Below are 20,666 nucleotides of genomic sequence, written 5' to 3'. Positions count from 1 at the left end.
CTGAACAGGAGGTCAGTCCTAGTCTGTGTATAATGCATTGTTTACTGTTCTTATATGACCACAATATACATACGTCAAGGGAGGTCAGTCGAAAATTGTGATACAATGAATTATTTATATTTCACCGACGGATATTTGCATTATATGTTTCTTTGTTGGCTCGTTTCTAGACGATTTCTTACTGAATTTGAAAAAAAATCACGAATCATTTTGAACTTCTCGACAAGTCAAACCAAAACACAAATACATCAGCTGAACTACAAATTTGTAACCCGAAATTATGATTCATCACACACGCTAATCTAAGAAAGTAAAATCAATACCCAGTAATATCACATACATATATATCATGTATGTACAGTGATACCGGACATATATCATGTATGTACAGTGATACCTGACATACCTCATGTATGTAGTGATACCTGACATATATCATGTATGTACAGTGATACCTGACATATCTCATGTATGTACAGTGATACCTGACATGTATCATGTATGTACAGTGATACCTGACATGTATCATGTATGTACAGTGATACCTGACATATCTCATGTATGTACAGTGATACCTGACATATCTCATGTATGTACAGTGATACCTGACATGTATCATGTATGTACAGTGATACCTGACATGTATTATGTATGTACAGTGATACCTGACATATCTCATGTATGTAGTGATACCTGACATATCTCATGTATGTAGTGATACCTGACATATATCATGTATGTACAGTGATACCTGACATGTATCATGTATGTACAGTGATACCTGACATATATCATGTATGTAGTGATACCTGACATATCTCATGTATGTACAGTGATACGTGATCCATGATACAACGTCGTGACATTTATGGAAAGGGAAGAAAGCTTCAGATGTTATCGATGTACACACTGTATCATATATCTGTAATGTATACCTGGAATACCAAAACTAACCTTATAGAGATGCCAGGCTATTGGTACATTGCACAGAACTAGAATATATCAATACTAGTACATCATGTAGTTGGAAAAATGAATTTTTGCTATAAAGCGAAGATTGCAGGGGGAATTTTCATCGTTGAAAAAAAATGTTTTCATATGAGAATACACCATTATATAATCAAAATATACATGTCTACCATACCAATAAAAAAAGTCTGGACAACTCATTATGATAACTCACATCTAGTATACAAGGTAGCGAATATTTATTTATTCATCTCAATATGAATTGATTTTATTGTCAATAAAAACAAACAAAACAACGTTCTGAGTCTTGTATTTAAAAAAAAAAAAATTTCATATCATTTGTATTCGAAATATTCTGACTTAATATAATCATAGTAATTCATGTCCGAAAAACAGATCTTAACATATAAAATATATTTTGATTGATTTCTTAAAATAATGAGTTTACTGTAAAAAAGATTCTAACTACTCATTTATGTACATTATAGTTTACACCAATTGGTTTTGACTCAGCAGCCCTAGGTAATGATTTTGATGCTGATTAATGAATTGTATTTAACGTTAGATATGTTTTACATAAGACAACAAGATTTATAATATGGACTACAACACTCAAGTATACAAGTACGTTTTATCATATAAATCATAAGATATTAAGACACTACTAGTTTCCCCCCTTTGACACCGAGGATACATAAAACTAAAGTGAAGACAACATTAGATACAGGTATGAAACCGAGGAAACAACAATTCGGTAACGTCCTAATTATAAAATGAACAAAAAACAATGATCAGGGAAGGCAACACAACACAGGTAAAATGTATCGTAAACCCCCATACAAACGTAGTAAATTCTACAGTATATCTTATAACATTGAATTACAGGTGAGTAATTATAACGACAAAGCAACAGTAAAGCAACAGTGTCGACACAAGGTTTTCTCTGACTAAAGTCTTCCCTAATGTAAGTGTGACGGTATTGTGTTAAAATCTATTTTTGTAGGTCAAGGTCATTTGTTTGAACAAACTTGGTAGTCCTCCAAACAAGTACAGACCAAGGAATGTATATTCTGCTCATCATTTGAGGTATACATGTAGGTACGCTACACAATGATGTCTAGTAGCACAGTTTAATTTTATTCGGAGGTTCACAGAAAGATTCACATATTGAGTACACGTGTTCTCATTAAAGGATGTAAGACGCCAGTACAATTAATTTGTAATAACTACGACAATGTATCGTATCATAAATCCAATAATTGTTGAACTTGGTGTTGTATGTTTTCATTGTTATGAAATTACAGTTTAAATCATAAATGGTGGTAATATTTATTGTAAGTAATCAAGTCTATATAATATAACCAATAACATTGTAATATATATACTAGTATCAAAACGTAAAGCGATAACAATGCTTGTAATAATATTAAGATCCCCGCTGTACTGTTATCACACAGATCAAATCATCTGTTTATTAACTGTTATTGCTGAGTATAACGTTGTACAAACAATAATATCATGTTTGAAAGTTTATACCCCCTAGTTACTTAATCATCAGATCTTAACGAGCTCAGGCAATTTTTTCTTCTTGATTTTAGATATACTGCCTTCTGTCATAACTTTACCACACCATTGTGGAGTGATTGGTATCAGTGTTCCACGAGCAAGTGTAGACATTTGATATGTTAATTCTTTATATGTGAAACTCACAAAACTAATATCAGCCTTTGTATTTTTCTTCTAGTGATAGTAGATTATGATTTTGAGTTAAGCTTACCAATTACTATAGATATTTTTAAATATTTATTACAAATTATAACAACAGTTACTACAAACAAGTACCGTTGAGTCAAAGATCATCAATATGAAAACCACGAGAGTTCGGCAGATTTCAGCAAACATATACAAAGTGTTGACAAACAGGACCAGGTTGTTAAATTATGAATGAAATAAAGGTAAATATTAAACACCAGTCAGTAAACGGATTTATATAAGTTACTGCAGCTTGTTTCCGGATCTAGTTTTTCGTTCTGTATTATGTACGCGTGTTGTTATGAACTTAACGTTAAATTATGAATGAAATAAAGTTTATGTTAAACACCAGCTGGTTTAATCTGCAACTGGCTGGTATAACCTGATGATAAGATTGAAAAATAATGATAATACTCAATGATATCAGGATTAAAAGTGACAGAAACACACGTATACCTACCTTCTGAGACGTGGAATATATTTAATAGGCTTTAACTAGCACTGTTGATAGTACGAGTATGTAGCACATTCGAGATAACTTCGCGATAATATTCTTTTCCTCTGTCAAAGTTAAGCAAGGCAGTATATACAGTTTCTGCTATTTCAGCACGTACGTGTATATGTACAGTCGATACGGGTATCTGATTACACATAAATACGACACATACACATTACATGGCTTAACATATCAATAACATACATACACAGCTCAAATAGATCAACATAATTATACTCGTGTGAAATTAAGTATAGCCTATTCTGATAATAACGTAAACGGTATTATAGCACAAGTTTCCATACTGTGCATTACGTGTGTTAATTTTTTTCATTGGAAGAAAAAATAACAATGTTTTTAGCAAGGCAAGTTGTCATTTAGTTGGTTAAATGTATCTGGTTTATTTTTTTAAACGTCCTATCAACAGCCAAGGTCAGTTAAGGACGTGCCATGTTTTGTCATTTTTATTTATGGAGCAATTAAGGTTGGTATAAGATATATCTGACATCTTATATATTACAAAGTATATCAGATAAATATAATAAAAATATTGTAAAAATAAACAAATATGATTTGGTTGATTATACTGGATCAACATTGCCATAAATGTCACTTCTTACATGTATTCGTATCGTAATTTTCAATCAAATGTGAACAGTATAACCTTTTATGCCACACATAAATAGAATATATAATCAAATTTAGATGTGATATACAAAAACGTAAATAGTATCTCTTGGCTCACATTAATGATTGAAAATTAAAGGCCTATTCATATAGTATATAAAATGTATCGTATAGAATCTTAACATATGGATGACACTAATTATACACTTCCCTGTACTACCGAATGACAGTGTGTCAGATCTAAATAAGGAATTGTTATCCGTTAAAATTACACAAGCAACTGTCATGCTTGGGGAACATACTAGAATAGACGTCTAGAATAGCCTAGTCCAGACCGCAGTACCCCACTAGGTCATCACACTCGATACGCTTCGGTATTAGCCGGGCGGTGTATAGGGCGAGTATGAGAGTTCCCGAACGTATACAAACAATAACAAATCCACGTGTTGGTTTCAGATACAACAGCTAGAAATGTCTAGAATGTTCGTTTGGCGGGTTATATATACTGTCCTGACTCGGATTTGTTAGTCCTGGATACAAGCTCGACAGCGTAGCACTAACAGCGGTGGGAAACAGCTATAAGTGGCGCTATACATAGTTTATTTTATATACTTTATACATTGTATAACTTAAATTTCGTTTTAACGAAATATTGTTCTTAAAAGTTCGAAAAATGCCTACAGCCATTGGAATAGATTTAGGAACCACTTATTCATGTGTTGGTGTGTTCCAGCACGGGAAGGTGGAAATCATAGCAAACGACCAAGGCAACAGGACAACACCTAGTTATGTTGCTTTCTCGGATACGGAAAGACTCATAGGTGATGCGGCAAAAAACCAGGTGGCGATGAATCCTGAAAACACTATATTTGATGCAAAGAGACTAATTGGGCGCAAGTTTGATGACGAGAACGTTCAGTCGGACATGAAGCATTGGTCGTTTAAGGTTGTGAACTGTGACGGTAAACCCAAGTTACAGGTGCAAAGTAAAGGCGAGACCAAGCAGTTTAATCCAGAGGAAGTTAGCTCCATGGTACTATCAAAACTGAAGGAAACAGCTGAAGCATATCTGGGTCATAAGGTCAGAGATGCCGTCATCACAGTACCAGCTTATTTCAACGACGCCCAGAGAAAAGCGACAAAGGACGCGGGTTTCATCGCCGGTCTCAATGTACTCAGGATTGTCAACGAGCCGACAGCCGCCGCACTTGCATATGGCTTGGACAAAAACTTGAAAGGTGAGAAAAATGTTCTCATATTCGATCTAGGAGGAGGAACGTTCGACGTATCTGTTCTGAGTATTGACGACGGTTCCATGTTTGAGGTGAGGTCCACCGCCGGGGACACCCATTTAGGCGGGGAAGATTTCGATAACAGGATCGTGAGTCACTTTCATGCAGGAGTTTAAGAGGAAGCACGGTAAGGATATCAGCCAAAATAGTAGGGCTGTTAGGAGGCTGCGCACGGCGTGCGAACGCGCTAAGAGGACACTGTCGAATAGTAGCGAGGCAAATCTGGAAATAGACGCTCTGTTTGAGGGTATTGACTTTTATAGTAAGCTCACGAGGGCAAGGTTTGAGGACTTGTGTGCCGACCTATTCCGTGCCACTCTGCGACCAGTAGAGAAGGCTCTAGTGGACTCAAAGCTAGATAAATCAAAGATTCACGAAGTTATCTTGGTAGGAGGCTCCACACGAATACCGAAGATTCAGAAACTGCTAGAAGATTTCATGAATGGGAAAAAACTAAACAAGTCCATCAACCCTGATGAAGCAGTGGCCTATGGTGCCGCCGTCCAGGCCGCCATTCTTACTGGCGATAAAAGTGACGTCATCAAAGATGTTCTTCTCATGGACGTGACTCCGCTGTCGTTGGGAATAGAAACAGCTGGAGGGGTGATGACAAACTTAATAGACCGAAACTCGACCATCCCAACAAAGACGTCTAAAACATTCACCACGTACTCGGACAACCAGCGAGGTGTCAACATACAGATTTTCGAAGGAGAACGCGCCATGACCAGAGACAATAACAAACTGGGGTCCTTTGATCTCGAAGGAATTCCTCCAGCTCCTCGCGGGGTACCTCAGATCGAGGTCCAGTTCGATATCGACGCGAACGGGATCCTCAACATTACAGCATCAGAAAAGGGAACCGGTAAAACTAATACCATTACCATTACTAATGACCAGGAACGGCTCAGCAAGGACGACATCGAGAGGATGGTTGCCGACGCAGAGAAATACAAAGACGAGGATGATAAACAAAGACAGCGAGTTTCCGCAAAGAATCAACTTGAGAGTTACGTTTTCAATGTCAAAACCGCAACAGAAAATGCAGGTGACAAACTGTCAGAGGAGGAAAAGGCTACTGTAAGTCAAAGCTGTGATGAACATATTAAGTGGATGGATAGCAACACAACAGCAGAGGTAGAGGAATTCGAGTACAAACTGAAGGAATTCCAGAAACTGTGTACACCCATCATGACCAAACTTCACGGTGGCTCTCAACACAGTGACAGTGGTGAAACTGCCGACAACTACAACGGTGGCCCTATAATAGATGAACTGGATTAAATGTGTCTGGAATTCTAAACGATGGACATCCCACTGATCACAAAGGTTAATAAAACAATGATATCGATAATGAAAACACCTGTCCTGGTGTATATTTTTGCTGTGTTGTGAACTGCTAAACAAATGACTTTGTTTGATCATAGTTCAGTATATTACTTATATTACTCTATCATTTCGAGGTTGTTATTATTGTTTGATATTGCTCTGTTTTACTCTACTATTGTTCAGCACTGTTCTTCCCTGCTCTTTATTCTTTCATTCTATTGTTGGACCATTTCTTTGTTTTTACCCTATTAGATTGTTTTATATATTTCTATTTTCACATTTTCCCCACTTTTATTGCCGACGGTGTCTCCCTCGGCACTCGTCTTCATGCAATCTTATCATCTTAACTCTTAAACCTCGGACAAAATGCTGTATTTGTTATAAATGTTTCTGAAAAAAATAAATATGTTGTTTACAAAAACCTTTTATATATGACTTGCGTTTTCTTCATATCATCTTCTTTAAAGAATACTGTTATCAAATAAACAACCTCCTCATTGGATAAACTAATTAAAAAGTTTATATTGCAACTATATTTGATAGCTTACCATAATGATCATAGTCTAAACAGGTATGTCATGTGGGTAATTGAAAGATAAAATCCTCACAATACGTATAGTATATTAAACTGCGCCTAAAAAATGCATCTTCCTGTGGTCGGAACAAGCATTAACACATAAAGAGACAACATGATTCCCACAACCCAAAGCATGAACTCCGATTAGTTTTCCTCAATCTGATAATGACGAGCATGACATTCCTCTGTGAACCTCAGATGGCGGGCTATTCAAATCGCTCTTAATCCATGGTCCGTCGTTCGTCCATCCATAAACAATCGTTAGTATCGATATTTCTTGAGAAGTGCTGGAAGGTTTTTCTCAAGCTTCATATTTAGGTTCCCTCGGTTCCTTGATGTGCTCATTTGATTTTGAGACTGACCCAGAAAACAAAATGGCCGATAGGCTATCTTGGATTTTGACACTTAAAATTGCAGTTGTTATCGTTATTTCTTGAGAGGTTCTGGAAGGATCCCCCCCCCCCCCCCCCCCCCCCCCTCAAATCTGCCATTGAGTCCTTACCATACAAATCCGCGTTAATCTAATCAAATTGTATCACTTTGCTCTGAATATTTTTAAAACTATTTCGTCATATAAATAAATAGCATAGATGCCTTTAGTATATCTTGTAAGTGCAAGAGTTACATTCTTGATTACCGAATCATCAAGTATTCACAAGCGAACTGGTATTTCGAAAATTTCATGTAGGTATAATTAATGACATACTCAGACATACTCGTTGTAGCATATATATGTATTACATGTACAGTATCTATTCGGTTAGGCTTTTCATATCTGCAGCAGTTTTGGAGGTTGTAATGAGTGCTCGATATATTGATAATAAGTTAACGTCAAATCAATACAAAGGCAAACAAATAAATAAACTGATTACCACATTGTTTTAAGTGCAGGCAGGGACGTATAATAGATTATATAATATATTATTATATGTCCCTGGTGCAGGCTATCACTTCTGGAGAATTTTGGGATATATAATATATATTTTTAAAGAAATACCGACTAAAAGACATTTTTATTGTAAAAAAAATGTCTCCAAAACTTCGTTTAAAATATCGGCCCGGGATTTAGAATAGTAGATTTTACGTCCCTTATAAGTTAAGCCTCAAATAAATTGCTAGTTACCTCCCTTCTTGTCGCTGTCCGGATTATTTCACCTCAATATGTTTATTTTTAGTCCAACCTTACAATGTAAACTCATGATCTGGCGCCAAACAAACGAGTGTAGTTCGAGCTGACCAGTGGTCCACAAATGATGACAGTAACAAGACTCTGAACACGTAATGCTTCTATTCATGCTAGAACGTTGTATTTTTGTTTTGTCATGTAAACAATGCATTATGTGGTAATTTAAAGAGCATTATGATCATCATGATCTCGTCGCCTTCATACATTGTCATATTCCCAACACAACTGTTAGCAACAGGAAATAGGAGTTTTGGTTTGCTTTGGTTTTGCTAGGCCTAGTTTGAGGGGTAATGTTAGAATATTATCAAATTTAATTTACGTTATGGAAAATTCCCTCTCATTCGGGGAAATGTACATGACAGGGTTTTAAAATGAGACGGCCCGGGCTGTATTTTGGATCAAGCCAAAGGTAACCGGGTAAAGTCGACGTCACAGTCTAGGGGATCTGGGGGTTTATCCCTCCATCACACAGCCCCAACACTGGGGAAGAATTTGAATTCTACATGTTGTTTCCTGCATTCTGGTTCATTTTGTGCATAAAATATCAAATCTTGCACCATTGAGTTTTCCAGGGTCTTCTGAAAATGTTTTGAAAAATGAAAGTATAAAAGAAAATGTTAGCAGCCCATTGTTACAGGGCTGCTGGTCTGAACGTTCTTGCAGTCAGACCAGATTCCAGACAGCCCAAGGCTGCCGGACCAAAATATGTAGTTATCAGTAACCTCATCTGACTTATTTGTTTCCTTGAACCAACCACCAACTAAGGGAGACAATAATATTACTGTTTAGAAGGAAGATAACAAAAATCATACATGCATCTTCAATTCCTTATTTAAGGTAGAGGTATCCTAAATGCCTTCAGTGTTAACTTTTTACAAGTTAATTTCAAATAAATAATATTTTGCCTTTTTCAGTAGTAAAATGTCAAAACGAAAAGCAAGCAGTGATGGAGCGGGAGAAAAGATCCCACGGAAACGACATATTGTTGAATCTGATGATGATGAAATGGATCAGAGCCAAGATATGGACCTTACCTGCCGAGCTGACATTGAAAAATCCACGGTAAATTGATACTCTAGCTAATTTAAAAATGAAGTCTTTTTACATAATCCATCTGTGATAGAGTGGATGGAATTCCTAAACAAAAACCAGGCCCATTGGCCTTTTTAATTTGTATGCAATTTGGATGCATTAAATGCAAACTGTGTCAGAACTGGAACATAAAGCTAGCAATATATTAGCAGCTACTGTATATATCCGGTAATATATACTTTCCCAGCTATAAGCCCAATCATTCATTGCTGTTCATTAATATTATCATCTAAATTAAAATTTAGTTTCTGTGTTAATTCTGTTAATACATACTTGCCAACTTTCCCGATTTAGTCGGGAATTTCCCGATTCCAGACTCCCTGCCCCGTCTCCCGATCGTATAGATAAAACATAGCGTATTCTCCCGATTTTGGAGAATATGTCTTGATAACCCCGTATGGAGCCCCTATTCATCTTGTTAGATTCACTTAGGCCTATGACAGGTAACGCTTGCTGGCTGGTGAAAGACATATGTGTGGGGCATTGGTCAGTTAACTGACCTGCTCACAGACCGTAACGAAATTCTGACACTTCACTGACTGCAAGGGTGACAATACCCCGATAAATAAACAATTAATTAAAACCAATTAAGCTGAGGACGAGTGGTGATGGTTTTGTAGCAGGTCAGTCATGGTTGATTAAACGCTTGTAAATGGCTTCGTATACTGCCTTTGATGTCAAGCGCATAAACGACCTCTACTTGACAGTATATCTCGGACAGAAAAAGTGAAAACAACACTGGCAATGTTAACGTTATCAACGGAGTATCAAATTTGACAGATTACTTATTGAAATGTTAACTACATTTAAACATTGGCTGATCTTTAGATAATTAGCACAAGGAAATAAATTCACAATAACGACCATATAGACCGAAGGCCTGGTTGCCGGTAGGTAACGTCGTTTCAATCACCGTAGCATCAGCATACTTCGTGTGCAGAGACTTATTTTGGCAGAAACTTTCCCAATTCACATTTTGAAAGACAGAAACATGTCCACAAATACTCACTTTCTTAAACTAAATACTGTCATGTAAGCCTATAATAGTGATTACAACTGCTGGTACAGCCCTTTTTATTTTATTTTTGTATTATTGTCTTTGTTGTAATCGAAAGGAAACATTTGAAATTTCATTCAGATATTATATTGTACTCTAGATATTTATCGTGACAGTTTAGGTATTTTCTTTTGAAGTTTACTGCTGGAGAGAAAGCTTGATAGAAAGTGATATCATTGTGATAATTTGCATTTAATTGACTGACATCAATCTTACAACATAATTTTCATAACATATCTAAGTAAATACTTTTATTTAGAGTGAACAGTGAGTTAAATCATTTCCAGAAATAATTAAAAATGATGTAATTTTGCATTTTTTTTTTTGTTACTTGTTGCTTATATAATTATCTTTCCAAACTTGAATAAAAAAAGATCATTGGTCAAGCTTGAAGTAAGTTTTCCCCCCTTTTTTTCAGTGAGGGAAGGAAGCTTAAGTGTTCATGCAAGGAATTTATTTTCCAATAGCAAATTATCTCCCCTTAGTTTTTGTTTGCTAAATGTGTCACGCGTGAAATGTGTTTTCCGGTCAAAAATGTCGCTCACGCACTTTCTCCCCCATGAGAATTTTAAAAAGTTGGCAAGTATGTTAATAAACTTGCCCACAGACTTTAATTGAAAGGTTAAGTGTTGGGCAATGGCTGACTGGGCCTGTTGCAGGGTAATTATTTATCAAATATGGAGTTTTGTCTTCTATCTTGATTAAAGTCTTTGATCAATTTATTATAAGATTTAAAATTGAATTAAATGTAGACTTTTTGTCTTGACAGGGAGAAGCAGATATTGGTATTGTGGAAAAGATTAACTTACGGAACTTTATGTGCCACCAGCGTTTAGATATTAGTCTAGGACCACATGTCAATTTCATCATGGGCCGAAATGGAAGCAAGTTGTATTTTCATCAGCTTATGCTAATTTAATGTAAACTTCAATATTGAATTGCATGACCAAACAGAGGAGGTACAAAGGAATGTGATCTGGAAACAAATTAATATAATTCTTTAATTAAGCATGATGACATATTTACTGAATTCTGTGGAGAGAAAAATAATTAACTACAGTAACTTATTTTTGAATGAAGTTCCATGTAATATGCTAATTTATATCTATATTTGGGAAGTTTGTAAATAAGTTAGTGTTCTGAAATAGATTTATTAAACATTTGATGTTACATGAATTTTTTTAAAAGATTTTCTTATTTGTAAGTGTAAATTGTATCTGCATGGTTTTTTAAAGTGAAAATTTCCTGATTTTGTCAGGTGGCAAGAGTGCAATTATAACGGCTTTGGTGGTAGGACTTGGTGGGAAAGCAAATGTCACAAGCAGAGGAAACACTATCAAGAGCTTCATTAAAACTGGGAAACAGTAAGTATTAGTTAACACAGGGATGGACAACTGTACACTGATGAACAGTACATCAATTTAGTGATCAATACTGATATGGAATGCCAGCGTAAAGCGAGGGTCTATATGGACGGAATAAAACACCTAGATGGGACTAAATGTGTGTTATGGGGTAAATAAATATCTCATTTATCCATATATATTTAAGGTAGATATTATTTCACATCCGCTTTTATTGTATTTGCACCAAATTCTTGGCTACACCAAACAGTGTCGGGAAAATTCCACGTTTTCATATAGCTCTGGCCCTACACCAGACATGGTGTCAGGGCCAGAGGAAGCTCGGGCTAATGGAATGCCATCTCAGGTTGAACTATGCAATTTGAAACTTTAGGTTGTATAGTAAATTGTATGTAAATATCCCACCATTTTGATTTATGTGAATAAATGTGTATTACTATTTGGGGGTAAGTAATCTAACACTTCTCAACAAATCAAACATTGTTTATAATTCAGATTATGTCCCCTACTAAATTAATCTCTGGCCAATCCCAGTTATCCTTTTTACGCACATGTCAAAAATTTGCAAGGTAACATTCGATTATTGGGGTATGAGCAGTCCCATATCAGGCTATTTGTCCACATTTTGGTGTCTACAAGAATAATCGTGATATCTTTCAAGAATGATTAATTTTGTAAATCAAGTCAAAGATAAAGTCTTCACTTCGACAAATTAAAGAGTTAAGTAAGCTTAGAATTTAGTTCATGAGAAATAATTCAGCTTCGTCTGGCCCAAATAAAATTAATTAGTTGGTTCTCAGGCCAACTTTTGAAAAAATAGACAAGGGAGGGAGATATTTTTTTATCATTTGATTGGACACAACACGGATTTGGGCAATTAAAAAAAAATCATTCACATTAAAATGAGATGTTTTAATAAATGCTTTGAAGCAACTTCTGTGTTCATTAATTTCAACAAAAAACAGCAAAATCTTCCCCAAAACACCCAAGTATGTTCCATGGCAGTATTATTGTTGATACTTTCCGAATATGTATGGATATCACAGCTATCGTCCACATGGAGATGGTCAGCCATGTGCATTAAACTAGGTCTCTTTAGCACTTGTAACTGATTTTCTTTCAAATGCTTGAAATATCGGTGCATCTAAAGTGCGAACTGGAATGCAGAACAATTTCTCAGGATTTTTCCTCTCGAATTTATCAGCGCATTAGGGCAATTTTATTTTATTGTCTTTGTGAAAAAATCGGTATTGCGGCTACATTTTCTGGATGCCAGCAAGTCTGAGAACCAATTAATTGATTTTTAATGCCCAAAGTACAAATTATTGTTGTATTTTTATCATTCATGAATTTTGTTGCAATAAGGTTTCACAAGTTGATGCTGCATTGTTCCACCTTGCTTTTTGATTTACCACAGATTTGTATGTTAACCCCATTAGCATAATAATATGATGTGTTGGTAGCTCTATCATGATAACAGATGTTTGAACAAATTAAGATTTATCTGAAATATTGATGTTTGTAGAACAGCAGAGGTTATGATTAAATTGAGGAACCGTGGTCCAGATGCTTACAAACCGGAAGAGTATGGCAATTCAATCATAGTGGAACGCAAGTTTGCCAAGGATGGTGGAAGTCATTACAGATTAAAGTCTGAAGACGGTAAGTTGTATCTCATCTGTTCTGGTCTAACATTTAACAGCATATCATATTTTGTGTTTTTTTTTTCACTTTTCATAAAAGGTGAATACACTCTCACAAAGGAGGTTGGTTTTGCACATAAATTGAGAGGAACATAATTTTAAAAATGCATGTGTCAACACTTTTCAGAAAAGAACAAATGTTTTGAGGTTTCTACTCTTGATAAAAGTTATATAAAGTGCTGTCAAAAAATCTTACTGCAGCAGGATTTAAGTTTGGTAACACTTTGAATGAAATTGCACAATTTTGTACACTGACGAAGCTCCTTATCTTTCTATATAAATATATCATATTTCATCTTTGACTTATGAGCATGGGCTGGTAAGTTGGAATAACTTATGTTTTGTTGTATAGGTCGACTGATTTCTCAGAAGCGTGAAGATTTGACCTACATTCTTGACCAATTCAACATTCAAGTTGACAATCCAGTATCGATCCTCAACCAAGAGACAAGTAAAAACTTCCTCAACTCCAAGAGTCCACATGATAAATACAAGGTAAGTCTGCAAGCAAGTCATAAAACTTCCTTTCAAAATAAGTTAAGAGGAAGAAGAGAAAAGTAGAGAAAAGATCAGCCTTACAGAGATCCAATAAGGTCATTCGATTGTGGGCACCAAGATCCCTTTTGTGGCCTCTTGTTTGGAAATTTTGGTTGCCATGGTAACCAGGTCACTTCACACAGGTTTTGTGTAATGGCTAGTAGCTCATCAGTCCTGAGATTAATCTTATTCAAACTTGGTTAAGTAGTTAACATTAATGCTTATAATTTAGGATGGAAACAAATTTGAGGCTTCTAATTAGTCAGAATTGATTGAGATGTTGTCCGATTAAGCTGTAAATTGGTATGTAAGGGTTTTGGTGGATAGCAAATACAATGGTGCCAAAGATGTCATGTGGATGCCATGATTACAAATGGGGGGGGGGGGTCATTAACCATTTGCTTACAGTTCTAATTGTTTTTGACAGTTTTTCCTTAAGGCCACTCAGCTAGAACAAATGAAGATTGACTACTCCATGGCCAATGAACAGAAGGAAATTACCCGGGATATCATAGAAAAGAAAGAACAGGTGACAACATCGGGAATTTTTTATTGATTTTCATTCAAAATAGTACAATAAAAGTTAATATGATATAACATGAAATTGTTCTTCTAATAACAAAAAAAAAAGAGATAAGGTCAAGAAAGTGACTTTAAGAAGAAGAATCATTGCATTAGTTATAATTTATCTGCTGATAATAATGTTACAGTCACTGCCAATACTGGAAAGGGAAGTTCTTGAATGGGAACGAAAATACAAATCACTGACAGCGATCAAAGAACTACAGAACAAGATCAAAGATCTCAAGGACAGTATGGCATGGGCATTTGTAATGGAGAAAGAGAGAGTAAGTCATAGTTTGTTTATCAAGGCCTGTATCTTAAAGAAGAAAGGTAAATTGTGCATTGATATAGATTGGGCATGCGAGTACCTATCGGGATAGGAATCTCTTATACAGAAATAGGGGTCACATACTATACAGAATTACGATCGTAAGTTTATTGACATTTTATATACCAATTGTTGGCAAGAAGTTGGGGACTTTGATTGCTGGCAGTACCTGGCTTTGCTTTACGGTCTATAAATCTGTTTCAGAACCTCCAACCCCTGACAAAAGAGCTTCAGCAGGAGGAGAGCAGGCTGCCCAAATTTAAACAGAAAGTGGTTGAGGCCAAGGTAAGTAGATCTTATACGCTGATGGTTTTTATCATGAATATATAGAGATATGTGTATCATGTGTACCAGATTAAATCTAATATTTGAAATTGGTTATCTGATAATATTGTTAAAAATAACAAATTGTCAGCATACTAATTTAAGTATTTGACATGTGTGTTCCTTGTAACAAGACTCCATTGATACTACATTTGCGGACCAGTTGACCTTGTCCAGGACTTTTGACCTACTTTAAAAAAAACTTAAACCTAAGGTCCTTGGCCACTGTATGTTAACTGTAAAGGCTTTCATGTTTGACATGCATTCCTTGTGACAAGACCTTCCTATTGGTACTACATTTGAGGACTGCTAACCTGAAACTTGATCTTTGACCTATGTACTTTTAAAAAACTTATTCCGAAATTTCAACACACTCACCAAGCTTTGTTGTCTTCTGACAACTTTTGTTTTTATGAATTCTTTGCCAATTTGGCACTGACAGGGCAGAGCCCAATAGTAAACTAAAAATCCTTTTTCCTTAGGATGAAGGTGTTTTGACCAAATTTTGTCAGAAACATTCTCTGGGAAGGGGAACCAGTTAGGTATAAATGGTAAATGGTAAATACTATTCAAGTGGTATTACTGTGGTAATTAAGGTATAACTTTAAAATCCTTAGGATTCCCCTCTTGTTTCTTAAGGCTAAGAGCCATCAAATTTCATGTATAAATATATATACATATTTTCAAATGTCTTGATTCATCTTTTTATAAAGAACAACGTGACATGCTGTCTCTCACTTGTATCTATATTTCCAGTCTAAAGTTGATGAGTGCGTCCAGAGACAGAAGGACATACAAGAGCAGCTGAAGCGGATGGGTGACCAAGTGCAGGACCTCCAACCAGCATATACTGCTGCCAAAGAAGAGGTCTCTGAAAAAAAGAAAGTGGCGAGGAATACACAGAATGACCTGAGGAAAGTTGAGAGCTATTTAAGGAAGGTACAGAAAGACAGACATCTCCTCCAGGAAAGGATCAAAGAGATACAGAAAAGGTAAGGGACAAGGTTATATTCTATATCTACCAGTTCTAGTGCTTATGAGATTGTCTTTTAATTCCAAGGTAATTATAGAGGACTCAGGGGTTTTGTTTGTGCTTCTGTTTCCACCTGATGCACAATCGTTTTCAATTGGCTTAAGAATGTTAACACAACCCACATGTATTTACAATCCAAATTTGTTGAGACATGGCAGATGAACCTTAAGAGTTTATTTGATGATATTACGTGAGTTTTGCATCATAACTAGATACAGTCAAACTTCGATGTTTTGAATTTCAAGAGACTAACAGAAAAACTTCGAAACAGCGGGACTTCGAATTATTCATGGTTGACAATAGATTGATGTTTTCTTGATAATGACCATATATGTTAACGTTACATGTCCTCGGTGTCATCATATTGATCGTCGCCTGTCAGGCTCACATCGAAAAGTTAAGTTAATTTATACCTCAAACAAAACAAAATAAAAATACTTTTCATTGATTATACCTAAGCATTTTATTAATTAAACAAACTATGTATCGGTTACAAAACACTTATATCGCATTTAACAGATAAAGCAAAAGAAGTACAATGCACACTTACGTAAGTCATTAGGCTTTTCTGCTAAAGACACGTGCGGTTACGTTATGTGCATATAAAATACGGAATGCCGATCGGTTGGAGAATGCATGATTGAATGACAAATAAGCGATTTACTTGGATATTTATGTATAAGTTTGAAACGTGACACTTTGAATGAAGACATCGCTAATTGTTTGTGTTTAAAATTGGTCCGCTTGTTTTATAGTTCCGTAAAATTTACTCACCGACCGCTGATTTCAATGGTGGCGAAGATTATCAGAGACGACTACCGAAATGTTTAACCGGAGTGATTAAATGTCATGGCTTCTAAATACACCTTTTATCTATCAATTTGGTCTGATTATTAATTAACCCCATGATCGGGAGTGACAACACACGCTATCGTTATCCCTATTGTCAGTCGGGGCATCTAGGGGAGAAGTGTGAAATCTTGCCGCGGGGGTCACGACCAACACCTGTCCAGTGGTCAGTACAGGTAAATTTTTGTTTGAATCATGAGATGTCAATTACCTATGATATCATAGCTAACAGGCCATGAAAAAAGTTTGATACATCGAAAACTTCAATTTATAAAAATTAGAATCATGCATAGGTTCGTTAGTAGCATTATATAGTAAGGAAATTTGGGACCAAGCAAAAAGTTCGATACAGCGAGAAATTCGAATCAACGAAGTTCGAATCATCGAGGTTTGACTATGTTTTCTATCAAAACTTTTAAAATCTTGTCATTGTTTTATTTCTGATGTAATATTGAAGTAGACAATGGGAAATAAATGAAAAATTAGTATAAGAATTTTACCCATAATGAAAATGTTATTGTTATGGTATAATTCTGCACCCAGTGCTCAGCGTGATTATGAGGCTGAGAGAAAGATGAGGGAGACAAATATAAAACATAAAGAAGATGAAGTGGATGCTTTGAAAGCACAACAAGCTACAACAGAACACCAGCAAGCACAGTACCGTCAAGCCATCTCCCAAGCTAAACAGCGTGAATACACACACAAGTAAGTGTTACCTTTCCGACTATTTGTGATTTATATTTAGAATATTTCATATGCATGAAGGCAACAAACAGAAAATATATCAGAGATTGTAGAAGTACTTTGTCGTGGTGTATCATTCTATGGTTACTTATTCATTTTGGCATATTCAAATGTAACCAAATTAAAACAAGATCAGTTCAATGATGAATTGACACACTGATAATAGTCACCACAGAAAAACACTAGAATGAGTTTATAATATTTTCATTATATTATCTCAGTAATTTGCATTCTGCTAAAATATTGGCAAAGTAAAAAAAAAAGCAAAACAAGATCTAATGCTTAGACTGACAGCTCTAAATTACAGTAAAATATGTGGATTTCTAAATTATATCGGTAGTTTTGTTACCAAGAGTCTTGTTTTTCCCTAAACAAATTGTGGTAGTATAGTATTTTGTAGTTAATTAAAGTAATATGCAAATTTTGATTTATTATTGTTGTTCATGATACCATAGCTGTCTTTATAAAGCAGTTCTTGTAAATTACAAGCTGCTAGAACTATTTTGTGTATCAATAGTCATAATTTTTAGGCTTCAAACATTAAAACAAATTCATCAGTGAGGGAAAAGAATATCACATTTTTTGAATGAACAACTCCATGTTTCCCTCTAGTGCCGAGCAGCAGAATGTAGAAACAAGAGTGAGACAGGTCAAGAAGGACTTGCAGAATCTTAGTGAAGCCAAGAAGGACAACATTCGCAGATTTGGGCCCTACATGCCAACACTACTACAGCACATAGAGGAACGATGCCGTCGTCATCAATTCCATCGTCGACCAGTGGGGCCAATAGGTAACTGTTTTGTTTACTGTTATTATTGACACCTCCAGCAGCGCCACCTTGTACTTCCTGTATTATTTGGCTATTCTATTAAACTCACCACTATTCAAACGATGTGTTTAAGAAAATTTATTTTTGAAATGTTCATGAAATGCTGTGCTATATGCACCAAGTAAAACATGGAGTTATCCCAATACAGATACACTTTGATGCAGGTACAGAAAAAAACAGTACTTAAATATACAATAATAAGCAAGTGCGTATAACACATGGTATATTGATAATGATGGCATTCGATTCCCAAATACCAAAATGGCCCAAATTAAGGTCAACATCACTCCAAAGATTGTCGGTGCTTCAGCAGCTTCGTTCCTTGATTCCTTGAGGGATTTTGACCAAACTTCACCCAATCATAAAGGACCATACTGTCTCAAACAAACTCCATTTTCAGTGTTCTTCGGTCAAGGTCCCCATTACTATTGTTAGAAAATCTTTGTCAGCACTCTAGAGGCTTCATTCCTTGAGGGATTTGGGTCCAACTTCAGACACTTGTAAAGGAATATATCAGCTATTGGGGGCCAGTAGGCAACATGTTTTGCTTTAACAATGCTCAGTATGCTTGTAATTGATGTGATTATAGGCTCCTGTTTCAAGTTGATGGACATGGAGTGGGCATTTGCTGTGGAACGGTGCCTTGGAAATCTGATACATGCATTTTGTTGTCATGACCACCACGATGAAGCAATTTTGGAAAAGATATTTGATGATGTTTGTCCTGAGAGACAAAGGCCATCCATTATTGTTTCTGCATTCAAGGTATGTGTTCAGAAATTGATATCGTTGGACAAAATGTTTTTAAATCAGCAGGTTTTATCCTAGTTGTTGCTTTGCTGATTTTTTCCCTATGACAGCTTGAAAACATGGAAGTATATTGCAGTTACTGTCTTTGAAACCTTTAAAATTTGTCTGGATAATGATACTAATTATATAAAAAGGACTATATCTATACATGTTTGTTGATGTAAAATTACTAATTCCAACTGTTTTCTTTCTTTTTCAGGACAGAAAGCATGATGTCAATAAAGGAGTAAGTATGATTGTGTAAGATATGTTTTTAACATCACAGTTAAGAGATATTGTAACAAAATGTATGACATTAAATCATCTGTTTAACCAAAATGTTTTAATGAATTGTTATGTTGCAGCGTGTGAACGGAACCAACTACAAGGCTGTAGTGGATGTGCTGGAAATGAATGATCCTGTCACTTATAACTGTCTTATAGACCAGGTAATGTTATAGTCTTATAGACCAGGTAATGTTACAGAGTCTTATAGACCAGGTAATGTTATAGTCTTATAGACCAGGTAATATTATAGTCTTATAGACCAGGTAATGTTACAGAGTCTTATAGACCAGGTAATGTTACAGAGTCTTATAGACCAGGTAATGTTACAGTCTTATAGACCAGGTAATGTTACAGAGTCTTATAGACCAGGTAATGTTACAGAGTCTTATAGACCAGGTAATATTAGTGTCTTATAGACCAGGTAATGTTATAGTCTTATAGACCAGGTAATGTTATAGTCTTATAGACCAGGTAATGCAGTCTTATAGACCAGGTAATGTAGTCTTATAGACCAGGTAATGTTACAGAGTCTTATAGACCAGGTAATGTTATAGAGCCTTATAGACCAGGTAATGTTATAGTCTTATAGACCAGGTAATGTTACAGAGTCTTATAGACCAGGTAATGTTATAGTCTTATAGACCAGGTAATGTTACAGAGTCTTATAGACCAGGTAATGTTACAGTCAAATAGACCAGGTAATGTTACAGAGACTTATAGACCAGGTAATGTTATAGTCTTATAGACCAGGTAATGTTACAGAGTCTTATAGACCAGGTAATGTTATAGAGTCTTATAGACCAGGTAATGTTACAGAGACGTATAGACCAGGTAATGTTATAGTCTTATAGACCAGGTAATGTTATAGAGTCTTATAGACCAGGTAATGTTATAGAGTCTTATAGACCAGGTAATGTTATAGTCTTATAGACC

At 35.6% G+C, this 20,666-nt stretch overlaps 1 protein-coding gene and 1 pseudogene across 1 annotated transcript in view; both read left to right on the top strand.

The window, feature by feature from the left end:
* Positions 1–4,388: 4,388 nt before the first annotated feature.
* Positions 4,389–6,893, top strand: LOC117325842 (annotated as a pseudogene).
* A 1,312-nt stretch (positions 6,894–8,205) lies between these two features.
* The window catches only part of LOC117325839 (structural maintenance of chromosomes protein 6-like), a 38,632-nt gene continuing 26,171 nt past the window's right edge, over positions 8,206–20,666 (top strand). Inside the window, exons 1-15 of the mRNA XM_033882332.1 lie at positions 8,206–8,320; positions 9,143–9,290; positions 11,147–11,261; positions 11,636–11,741; positions 13,267–13,403; positions 13,797–13,939; positions 14,409–14,510; positions 14,692–14,829; positions 15,078–15,158; positions 15,954–16,189; positions 17,623–17,787; positions 18,439–18,617; positions 19,246–19,421; positions 19,666–19,692; positions 19,811–19,894. Coding sequence (XP_033738223.1) covers positions 9,150–9,290; positions 11,147–11,261; positions 11,636–11,741; positions 13,267–13,403; positions 13,797–13,939; positions 14,409–14,510; positions 14,692–14,829; positions 15,078–15,158; positions 15,954–16,189; positions 17,623–17,787; positions 18,439–18,617; positions 19,246–19,421; positions 19,666–19,692; positions 19,811–19,894 — 1,830 coding nt within the window. The 5' untranslated portion in view covers positions 8,206–8,320; positions 9,143–9,149. The remainder of the gene's footprint in view (positions 8,321–9,142; positions 9,291–11,146; positions 11,262–11,635; positions 11,742–13,266; positions 13,404–13,796; positions 13,940–14,408; positions 14,511–14,691; positions 14,830–15,077; positions 15,159–15,953; positions 16,190–17,622; positions 17,788–18,438; positions 18,618–19,245; positions 19,422–19,665; positions 19,693–19,810; positions 19,895–20,666) is intronic.

This window comes from Pecten maximus, chromosome 4 (genome assembly GCF_902652985.1).
Source record: "Pecten maximus chromosome 4, xPecMax1.1, whole genome shotgun sequence".
NCBI classification, from domain to species: domain Eukaryota; kingdom Metazoa; phylum Mollusca; class Bivalvia; order Pectinida; family Pectinidae; genus Pecten; species Pecten maximus.
Note: the sequence above shows the minus strand (reverse complement) of the source record. Positions and strands in the feature narration are given on the sequence as shown.